General features: G+C 33.1%; 1 protein-coding gene across 2 annotated transcripts in view; it reads right to left on the reverse strand.

The window, feature by feature from the left end:
- Positions 1 to 206: 206 nt before the first annotated feature.
- The window catches only part of LOC129254194 (sodium/hydrogen exchanger 8-like), a 33,638-nt gene continuing 21,544 nt past the window's right edge, over positions 207 to 12,300 (reverse strand). Inside the window, exons 11-15 of one of the 2 annotated variants that reach the window (XM_064094879.1) lie at positions 10,651 to 10,762; positions 6,724 to 6,866; positions 5,625 to 5,684; positions 4,707 to 4,850; positions 207 to 3,712 (exon numbers count right to left, since the gene is read on the reverse strand). In XM_064094879.1, coding sequence (XP_063950949.1) covers positions 3,602 to 3,712; positions 4,707 to 4,850; positions 5,625 to 5,684; positions 6,724 to 6,866; positions 10,651 to 10,762 — 570 coding nt within the window. In that variant the 3' untranslated portion in view covers positions 207 to 3,601. The remainder of the gene's footprint in view (positions 3,713 to 4,706; positions 4,851 to 5,624; positions 5,685 to 6,723; positions 6,867 to 10,650; positions 10,763 to 12,300) is intronic. The other variant, XM_064094878.1, reaches the window with a different exon arrangement.

The following is a 12,300-nucleotide window of genomic DNA, read 5'->3' on the forward strand; positions in this document are numbered from 1 at the left end:
ATAAAAGAGCTGGGAGAAAGGCAATGGCAGAATTCCTATCAGCCTATCTGATTAAGCACAAACCTCATACTTCTGTATGAAGTACTCTAGAGCTGGCCCCTCTAGAATGGGACACTCTGCAGCCACTCTAGAAAATTTAATATCTTGCGCTACACCATCGCCTCTCAAGACGAATAGATGTTGACAACAATAATCTAAATATTTAGATTTCAATGAGGTTATATATTGCAGTACATTTTTGTTTTTATTCTTGAGCATGATATTCCATTTAACTCATCTGCAAAAAAAAAGGAAAAAAGAAAAAAAAAGAGGAAGAGGTGTGGCAAAGAACGGGTGGTATTAAATGAAATCCATGAGTGGCAATCGGTGGGTGGGTAAGGAGAAGCACCAGGGTTGACTAGTATAAAATTATAGAGAAACATACTTGCATGAACTAATAAAACTCAGATTTTTCACATACTGAGCCACTTTAAAGGGGGCCCCACTGTCAGCGCACCGTAATCTGAATCTAAGATTAAAAATACTTTTCTTTAATATTCAATACTTTGTTCTAGTTGATATTTTCTTTATATTTTGAAGATATCTTGCTGCAACTAGCCAAATCTGGAGTCGTAAACTAGTTGCAGGTCCAGTGAGATACATGTACCCCCTTTAACCGGTAATTACTTGTACCTTCTTTGCTTTAACAATAATTATAAACATCAGTTTCATGCAATAACAGGACATAGAAAATCTTCAAATTGGACACATAGTTGGACTTTCCTGACAAATATGAAATAATAAAGAATGAGTAAAACGTGACAAAAAATATAAGTAGAAGCAATATAGTACTTTACATTCCCAAAATAACTCTTAATACCATAAACTCAAAAATAAATATTATTATGAATTATCCCCTTCTTATGAAGAAAAAAAATTTAAAAACACAATTTATCTAAAAAAGATAAAAGAAATTAATTTTACTGCAGCAATCATTCAAAATCTCATAAATACTAATAATAATCAAGACAGTCCTTCAAAGAGTAATAATACAATAATTGGTGAATCCATTTTGGTTGGTGTTCTAAATACATGTATCATTACATTTAACCTAGGTGAAGTGAGATGACTTTTCATCGAGTGCCTGGAGACAACCTATTCACCAACTTAAGCTAAAGCTTTGGAAATCATAATATTGTGCACCTCGGACATTAATTCTCGATAGATGGCATCATATTGTCGTTTGGGAAGTAAAAGGGCACTATGACAATATTGATTGCAAAAAAAATACCAGTTTAAATTGCCTTTTCTATGGTATATATATATTCATGAGGTTTTCTGAGTGGAATAAGGGCACACCCCATATTGCCCTTCCTTTAGCCAAAATAGACATTTGGCAGCAATTTGCCCTTTCATAATCATCTTTTTTGTACAAAGGTACAGTGATTTTGTGATCACCAGAAAGAGCTTTTAACACTCTATCATAAAATCTAAAAAAGTGAAAAACTATTTTATTTTTACATGTCATTGCCGAATTATGATATAAATACTATTTTCATCATTGTTAATATTGATGAATAAAGTGAAACAGAGACTGTTCAGAAGCGTGGACTAACTGTTTCCCCTATGGGCCCTATGGGGCACTTTTGCATTTTCTAAAGTGAAATTGAAGGATTTCATGAGCAGTTTTTTACAATAAAAAATGTAGGTTTCCATAATTTTGGGGGGGAGGGGGGGGGGCAACTGCCCATGTTGCATCCTCCCTCCCCGCTGTGTACGGCCATGCAAGCATATGTTCAATTCAACTCTATTATCTATTGCCCAATTTTGTTTTGTTTTACAGACCCCAAGATAACGTATGAGTTACCATGAATGCATTAATTTCAAGAAAGAGCTCTTCATTTAAATCTTCATGATGCTTTTAATAGTTCAGCATCATTCTAAATCATATAATTACAATAACAGAAAATATCAGATGAACCATCAAACTAGGAAAAAAAATCATAAGAAATAATTGGAAAAGTACTCTTAATCTTAGTACGACTTTACTACTGCATATAATAATAATAATAATAATAATAATAATAATAATACAGGTATATTTACCCAGGGAAGCCGCTTCAGTTCCGAAAACTGTTCTCCCAGCGGGCCCTGCTATTGTTATATTATATTATTATATTAATATACTTCTCATACCCTGCAAACAAATATATTTTCTTAAATGACAACAAAACAACGCATCAAATATGCATATATTATAGAAATGTTACACAACTGAAAATGTAATGTATAGTACAGACTTCACATAATAGCAAAGGAAACTGCATTGCACCGCATTTATAAGTATTCTCACTCTTTATCTTTTAAAAAACTTGAATTCTATGAATACATTTTTTTCAGATTGTATGCACCATAAATACCTATTAAAGTAAAACAATCACAGAAAAGAGTTTATGGAAATGAAAGCGATCACACACTCGCAAATGAAATCAAGACGGATAAAAGAGAGTACTCGAGGAAGGTCCACTCAGCTAATAGTGCAAGAGCCTATGGGAGCTCAAATGTGCAACATGCCTACCATCCAAAATGTACCATCCAAAATGTACTATTGCATGGACATGTGATATATATTCAAGCAACAGGGCCCTGATCATCTAAATGCAACAAAACCTTGCAAGTCAAACAACACAGAAGTCTTTGTCGAGGGTCAGGGAATCATTCCAGTAGTTTCGTCCAACATTTCAGAAGTGACAAAAAATTGCAAATATGTCATTTGTCCAGAGATAAATGACAAATGACATTTGTCCGGAGACAAGACTGCCGTTTTGAAAAATTTTGCATTTTGCAGTATTCATTCCGTGTCACTGTGCGTAAAGTCCCTATTAACATCTATGAAAAACTCACAGTGCCACTTTCCAAATTAAACTACTCTGTCTATCAAAAAAGTTGCACACACAGACTAATGGAATTATAAATGTGTACTTCGCACTTTTAAAGAGTTTAATTGCCTGTAACTTTTTAAAACCCACATGATGATCAATAATAGTCATTCAAGATTTATAAGTGCATGTATCTGCCTCTTATGCAACTCAAGAATTATTATGATCCTGATAGATATTTTTATTATAAAATTGACATTCCCTCCTTGAGCTTTAGGCTATTTTCAATTCTCAGTCATTTGACGTAGTGTTCTATCAAAGTTCATTGTTTTATTTTGCTCTGTACTGCATCTCCAAAATTCTTCTCAATGCAAGAGCTTTCATCACTACTATGAGTAATTCTTGCCAGTTTTCAACCAAAAAATAACTTAGTAAAATGAATAAATAATAAAATAACTTGTACTAGTTGATAAATAATCACCACAGAGCTGTCCAGAGCTCTGTCAGGCATAGCAGCAAGTTTTCTATACACTTGCACTGTAACTGTGGAATGCAATCATTTGAACCAGCCAGTCATCTGTAGGGTATTTGGCTGAATGCCTTCGTGGAGTTATCTATAACATTGATGCGACCTTTGACCTTCCTGGATGACGCAATTCCTCTTCACACATGAGCTTATGATCTCTTTGAAACGTTTCATGTTCAAGATATTCACACACTCCAACTTCTGTCATCTCATTTCTTCAGTTGCCGAGCAGTTCTGTTTCATCTTCCGTATCCGACGCGGGGCCACGCACCTCAGAGTACCACCGGTTGGCCAGCTGCCGCATCTGGTAACGCCCATCGGTGATTTCCTGTGAGAAGAATTTCAGAGCATACATTGTTAATAATTTCATTACAATCTGTGATCGAAAGCATAATTCTTAGAACTGCTATTACAGGGACTGAGAGTTTAGCAAGAAGAATAGCTTAGTTAAGTTACTGTATTGGGAAGAGGGCCTGAAAAAAGACAAAACTAACAAGTATAGTTAATTGTAACTTTTTGTACTCAGTTTGCTACTGAATTTACTACAGCTTCTGTGTAAAATTAATTATATATTTTCTCTTTATAGACCTTATGCATGTTACATTGTAATCTCATAGCGCCCTCCCTCAGAGGATATAGGAATGTGCATAAACAGAGTTGTCAGAGATGGGCCAGCTGCAGATCACCAACGCATGCAAGGCAATGGCTTAAGCCTCTGAGGTGGCGGCACCATGACGTCGATGCATAAGTTCTATACAGGGCCACAGATCGGAAAGGGGATAAAACCAATGACACATTTAAGTATTACTGTCCATTAATGGCAAACCAAAAAGATACTGTAAATAGTGATTGTATATCTTCATGTAACAGGGCCCGGATCCATGTTGCAATTTTGTGTAACCTATTATTTGCTCCCTGTAAGAACTATTAAACTGATCATTTCACTTTGATTTAAAAAAATTATCATTTTGATTTCTAGAAATGGGCTAAACGTACGGCTTATAGTGTAAAAATACCACTCCAAAAGTTTCAAAGTATCATTCCTCCAGGAATTATTTTAAATCTTTTGAGATGTAAACCAAAGCTTTTTGAGAAAATAGGGCACAAGCTAAATGCCTCTCAAAGACGGATTTCAAAATCAGGCTAATAAATTGCTACGAGTCTCAATCATAGTTTTTCATCCTATATTGTGATGTGTTTCAGGGTTTGTTTTGAGGACAAATACAAGCACTCAAACACGTTTCATCTTAGTTTTAGATTTTTTTTAAATCAGCCGATTGCAAAGCGCAGTGATCCCTTGAGTATATTTACATCTACCCTACCTTATTTGTGAGTCTTCTGGTGAAGAAAGGTGTTAAGTACTTGGTGTCCCATCTCAGAAAGCCTTTAAGACCTGGTCTTATGTAGTTCACTTCATATTCTTCTTCAGTTAGTTCAGAGAGGTGCTCAGCATCCAATGCACTGCCCTAATGGGAGGGAAATATATCAGGCATTTCAAGATAATACATAGTGGTACTTATGAAAGATACAGGTTTTATTTCTACACGGAAATTTACACATACAACATTAAGCAGGGCATTCCAAGCAATGATAATAATAATACACTATCCCAAATGTCCTTATCTGTGTAGGTAATATTCAGTGTGATCATATGTCAGCTGATAGTTCATGTTTTCATAAAGTTAGATTGATGTCACTGAACCATATCTAGATCTGTGATGATATGGTGGCTATTATCCTTGATTTTTTTTTCCAAGACTAAAAACAACTCAAGGCCAGTTTTCACTTTCTTTTCTAGGTAGAATTTCTGGAATAAAGTACCGGTTGAAATAAAATTGAAGAAATCAAGAAAAAGTTTTAGGAATTCTCTAAAAAGTTATTTGTTTTCATAAATGCACACCATCAACATGTAAGTCTACAGTAGATAATTAATACAATTAAGATACTTAAAAAAAATGTTGATGACAACCCTTTACAAGGAATATATTGCAATTTAAATTTTTGTTTTGTTTTTCCTTCTTAAATATGCATTTTGTATTATTTGTGGGGCCAGGCTCGATTAGCACTTGTGCTATTTTCTGTCCCATTTACCATAGTATTTTTATACATGTATGTGCAACTGTTATGCAATTTGTTTCATAACCTGTAAACACATGAATATTGTTGGTAAATAAATAAATCAAATCAAATCTTAAAGAATTTTTTTTTTCATGAAATTGCAGGAACTATTATATACTTACCATCTCTTCTGTTTTGCTGAGTGAGATTTCCTTCTTTGATTTACTTTCTGCTCCAATACACTACAAATTAAATATAAAGGATATAACAAATTTAGCTCATCCAATGAAGTGTTTAACTGTCTAACCGAATTATGTGTCAAACCTACCATGCCTGCAGGCACGGTTCTGGGCAGTGGAAGCAGGTCATCATTTGACACATTACATGATGATGCTGATGATGATGATGTTGATGATGATGATAATGCTGATGATGATGATGATGCTGGTGATGATGGTGATGATGATGATGGTGGTGATGATGATGATGATAATGATGGTGATGATGATGTTGATGATGGCAAATTCAATTTTTTTAATGCAACATAATGAAAAAATTTCTCCGATAGAAGGAGGTATAAAATGATATGTCTGGTTAATTGTCCAACCCACAAATAAAATCACTTTCATGGTTTTTTTTTTAATAGAAATTTACTTGTTTTGGAATCAATATCACACAACATACAGAGTAGCTACTCATCTATGAGGTCCCAAAATCTCAAGGTTAAACATTCATATATTTGTTATTGGGATTGTAAAAAAACTTTCACAGATATTTTTCTATAATTTTCTGCATTCATTACAACCAACCTATTATAAAGGTGAACTTTCCCTTTAATATCTTTATTAAGTAATATAATCTCATATAAAAGAAAGATATTATTATAATATTGCATTATAGTGTAAATGGTGATGTGCCTTCTTCTCCCGCTCTAGCTCTCTGCCGTGTTCTTTCTACCTCAACTCATCCTTACCTTCTATCTTTCTTTCCCCTATCGCTTTCAACTTGTAGCTCTGGTTTAAATTATTGTTCTCAATTTCATACACAATTTTATCTTATTAGATTTATACCTGAAATTTCCATCTGTTTATGTTCAGGATTTGTATTTTCCATTTGTATTGTATATATGCTTGAATTTTGTTTTGTTTTATGTTATACAGGGCCCCCAAGTACAACAGTATTTGACTACTGATGGGGTTACCCTGTATAAATAATACCAAATAAATAAATAATAGAATTAAATAAATAAATAGATATATAAATAAATAAATAAAAATTTACCTTTAAGAGTGGGAGAGTTGATCCTCCCAAACCTAAGACTGTGAACAAGACAATGACCAGAGTAGTGGTGACGAGAACATGTCTTGTATCATTGCCAAACTCTAAGTGCATGCTCAGAGCATAGGCAATAGCCCCTCTTAAACCTGTGTGAAAACAAAAACAAGAAATTGTTTTAATTGTTCTGCCAATAAATACATATAATGGGATCTTAACCCTAAAAGGACTGGGCTATTTGAGATGTATTGAGGACAGAAGGGGGGGCCATCATGGCCCCCCCCCTTCTGATCTCGGCCGCCGTTAGCGTGATCGCGCCGAAATTTGGCACGCACATTCTTTACCACATAAACTACAAGCTAGTATAAAATAAAAATTCTGAAAATAACTATTTTTTAATTATTATGAATAAAATATGCAAATTTATTCACCGAAAACATTATTTGCATATTTAACACCCTATTTCACTTCAAATTTTGTTCTTTTTTTGCAGAAGTCATCTTTGTAATCTAATTACAAATCACAAAGAAATATTGTGAAAGCCAATTTTTTTCCTTATATACATGAATTTCTTGTGCATTTCTTTGTTTTTTTCATCTTTTGTTTTTGTTTTTTCAATGGAAATTATTACAGACCATTTAACAACTAAATTAAACCCTAAATTCATTAAGCTGACCAACTAGAACGAAAAATAATCACCCTTTTATGAATTTCATCTCCCATAGACTTTGTACACAAAAGATAAAAATGAGCCATTTTCGGCATGACATTGCCTCATAAAAAGTCACGTGACGTCGCGATGGTATACCCGTATGTCGCGAATTTGGTCTCAAAAGTTGCGCGAGACTTTAAAGAAAAAAGTCATAAAATTTTGCAGCACTATCTTTTTGCGTTTCAGAAATATCGCGCGAAGCGTCGAGGGGGGGGCGATCATGGCCCCCCAGTCATTTTAAGGTTTAACTGTACCTCAACCATAACTACCTTCTTAATATCTTACATTGTTGAGATCTCTACTTAATTAGTAATGTCAGTTGTGGTAACAGTCTCAAAATGAGTTCAAACAGAATCCAATAAAATGACTACCCAGGTGTTTGAATATGTATGTATAAGTACAAAATATTTTCAAAAATTACTCTGGAAGAAAATGTGTAATTGTTGAGAAATGAGCAAAATAAGCATGGAGTTCCATCAAATGTCCGGTATTTTCCCAAGCAATATTAATACACTGTCCCACATATATGCCCTTCTGTGTTGGTGATCATAAGTGTGGTCAGTTTTCAGTTAATATTTCGTGATTTCACAAAGATAGGTTTATGTACCAGATCTCAATCTGTGATAATATGGTGGCAGTTAATCTTGATTTTAAAAATGTTCTCATGAAATAATTGTTTGCTGCAACTACTTTATTTTACCTTTGAAATTTTACATCCTTCAGAAATCTTTTTAGAATGACTCATTTCTTTGAAAATGATATGTCCCTATAAATGATCACTATGAGGAAAATATGTATAAACATTTTTTCTCCCTTTTGCTTCCTACTTTAAGGTGGGGGTTCTTTTTTTGCGATAATGGTTAGTAATGATAATTAAGAATATATTTGCTCATCTTTTGCATATATAACTCTCTAAAATTTCCTGGTTAGGATCAAATTGAGCACACTTTATCCTATTAAACAAAATTAATTATCTGTAGCCATATTTGATCAGTTTTAATCCATCATATGACAAAAATGATTTTTGTCTATTTTTCCTTATGAAATTTATGCAAAAGTAATTAATAATGATAATACTATAGGGAATTGTATAGAGCACATTTCCACCATGTAAGGTCGCAACAACAGTGCTCACAGCTCTTAAAAGAAAAAATTGCAAATGCTTTAGAAATTCAAATGTGGTAAATTTCTTTAGATAACAATGATTATGCCATCTCGAATACATTGCCAAGTTGAGGATTTTAGTGACCCTTTTCCTTTTTTTCAAATGGAATCAAATGGAAGATACTCATGGAATAAATGTGAGCGCAGAAAGCATACTTTTAAATCTACTGTTTCTATCCTTGTATATTGTATGATTGATGGCTCTGCAAAGAAATTGCACCTAACCACAACATGTAATAAATTATCTAGGCTAGATCAAATATTCCAATTTAAAAAAGAAATCTGCAGGTAGCTCATGGATGTAGACTACCCCAAGGGAAAGATAACCATGTAAATCTACAATAAAATGAGCAAAGGAATGCATTTTTCCACATTCCATCTGCCTAACAAAGAGTGAAATGAACTCTCATGCTTGGTGAAATCAACAAGCAACCTCTTTCAGGAAGCTAGTGAAATATACTCCCAATGGGTAAACAAGGAGGAATGTATGTCACAGTTTGACCTGTGAACAGCCTGATTAAAGGGCCATCACACCTGGGGGGGGGGGGGGGTGTTTCACAAAGATTTAAGTGTGACTTATGGGGCGTTGCAAGAAACCTGCGATCAATTGCAAGTCTATTTTTGGTCCCTAAAACAATCATATTTATTGCAGTTAATTGCAAATTAGTGGTTGATTGCTTATCTGCTTCTTGAAACAAGAAGTTTAATCTGATTTGCTATAACTAACGTTGATCTATCAGTTGTAAAATTGCAACAGAATATGAGTCGCACTTAAATGTCTAGTTGTGTACGGTATATAAGACATCACCACATTGGTCAACAAAGTCTTAATTACTCGACAGCTACCACAGTAACGGTACTTCTCATCCAATCAAAATGAAGGAAACTTGTCAGATCTGACAACTTTTGGGACAAATATATTGATGAAATGCTCCCCTGGGTGTTATACATATATAGGAAACTGTTTTCTCATTTAATCAAATTTATTGATATCAAGCAATCCTTCTTGATATCACAAATTGCCTCATGTTAACAATACAAATTGGTTTTGTTGACAACACATCAAGAAATCATATTCTTTATATCAAGAAATTCAGTAATGAATGTAAATCAGAGAGTAGCCTTGATAGGCCAATGGCTTTCTGTTACTCCCTCACATCCCATTCATTACTTTATGTTTATTGTTTTTTTATCTAAAATGGACAACAGTCATTGTTGTTTGGTTTTACTGCATTAATTCACAATGTATCGTATCCTGTTATTTAAGAGATGTGAAATAAAAGAATTTGAATTTGAAATAGGAATAAATAAGAAAACAGCTTGCCATACATACGTTGGGAATATGCTGGCTAACATATCCAGTTGTGACAGCCACTTAACCTAAAGAAACATTTTTTTTCATTTGAGTTATGGGTGGGTGAATATTCATCCTTTTGGGATTGAAGGCAGGCGTTTTCAAAGGATGCATGTAGTTAACACGGTTGCTACCTTGCTCATTTTGATATAAACAATGATAAAAATCACTGACCATGAATGTATGAAATTGAAAACTGCATTCTTCTGTGCTCATCTTTCCAACAAAATAAGAATTATCTCTTATTTTAACTACAAAGTTAAACTTTCATGACTTCATGCTGTTCAAGTTCACAGTTCCAGCACTTGTCAAAATAAAATCTTTGTTCTTTATTTTGTTTTCTAAATAAATCATATATCCAATGAACTGCTCCCTAAAATATGTACATAGTTAGAAAAACACATTTATTCTGTTCTTCAGATACAAAATTGGATTTTGCACTTCTTTGATAAAAAGAATAAAAATGTCTGTAACTCGTTATAACAGGACAGTGAAGAATAACACAAAGTACAAAGTACAAAAAGTACAAAGTATATAAAAAAAAACCCTCTGGTAACATACAAAGAGGCCACTGGAATAAGTGACCTGAAGCATATCTTTTGAATGAGAGGTAGCTTTGGTGTCCACTTAAAACAGGTTGTTACAATGGACAGCTGGCCACTAAGACAGGTTTGATTGAAAATTAACTTTTCCATCTACTCACCACTAAACCACATAACAAACTGCATTTTAAAGGTGATTTTATGTTCTCTAAATTTATTACAGATGAAAGACAGTGGAAATGTGTTGAAGGCTCGCCCAACCAGAATAAGGACCTGAAAGAAAACATAATAAAGAAAAGAATTTTTACCACTGATGTTCAAATTCAATGTCATTAGATAAGAATATTTTAGTCTTCTAATTAGTCTTTTCATTGCTTTTCCCCGATATCAAGAATAACAAGCAATAATTCAAACCCAACGTTCTTTTTTATTATTTAATGATAATTTAGATATTCAATTTAATTGCAAAACTACTCTCTTCATTATGCATTGCTGATTTTAATGAAGCATATGAAAAAAAGTTATATAAGTCATAGACTGGAATTAAAATTGTTAAATTAAGTCCAATTCACAGTTTAGTTTATTTGTACATAGTTCTTGGATTAGTCATATGTATCATCATTACAAAAAGACCCTATCCAGTATAAAAAACAAGAATATATATATATATATATGTGTATATATTTATATATATATATATCTATATATACATGTATATCTTTCTTCATCTGCATTTACGGTGAATTTTTTTGTCTTCTTTCAATGTTCGAAATGCGCCTTAATGTCCTCTACCTTTGTCTTAACGTCTAAATGTGTATTATAACGGAATAAACCCATTCATAGACTTCGCCCTTACGTAGGATGTATGCATGTATATATATATATATATATATATATATATATATATATATATATATATATATATATATATATATATATGCCTTATATACTAAACCTACATCTTTACATAATGAAGACCGGCATTTTTCTCTAGATCTAGTACATGTATATAGACATGAATTACAGTACAGTGTTCAGGGTCAATATTGTATTTTATATTACTACTATGGTACTATGTTATGGTATGTTTGCAAAGGATATCTAATATGATAACAATGCATTTGTGGACTTTGAAATATCCTGGTTTTAATTATCTGTATTAAAGATTATTATCTTTCAATACACTTGGTTACAAAAAATGCCCTACATCTGCTTTTTTACAAGAGCATATCACAATGTCAATCTTATAATCCTTATTTTTTCTCCAATCTTAAAGGTCTGAATTCACAAAGGTGAGGGTAACTTTCATCCATGGGTTGAGTTGTGTCATTTGACATCATGGGCTTAATTTAATCTCTGGGTGTTCAAATCTGCAATAACAAAACTGGGATAACCCATTTGTTGAAATGCATCAGAGTCCATGATTTAACATGGATTTAATTGTGTCATTTAATGTCATGAGCTAAATTAAATCTAGAGGTTTTAAATTTGAAATTCACAAAAGTGGTTTCAGTTGACCCAGAGATTAAAGTGCATCAGAGTGCGTAACCTAACATATCTTCTAACATCAACAGACAAAATTATCCAACAGGTGAACTTTACTTAACCTACTTTTCAAAAATGCAGAATTAACACCAAGGTATTATATTCAGCCCATGGGTTAAGATTAACCCAACTTCATAAATTCAGGCAAAGGGTCATATATGTCATACATAACTCAATGCCCAATCTCTTTGTTGAAAGCAAACATTATGAACCACAATATAATGGGATATTAAAATAACCATTTATCATTGAGTTATATTTCAAGA

The sequence above is a fragment of the Lytechinus pictus genome, chromosome 2, assembly GCF_037042905.1.
Source record: "Lytechinus pictus isolate F3 Inbred chromosome 2, Lp3.0, whole genome shotgun sequence".
NCBI classification, from domain to species: domain Eukaryota; kingdom Metazoa; phylum Echinodermata; class Echinoidea; order Temnopleuroida; family Toxopneustidae; genus Lytechinus; species Lytechinus pictus.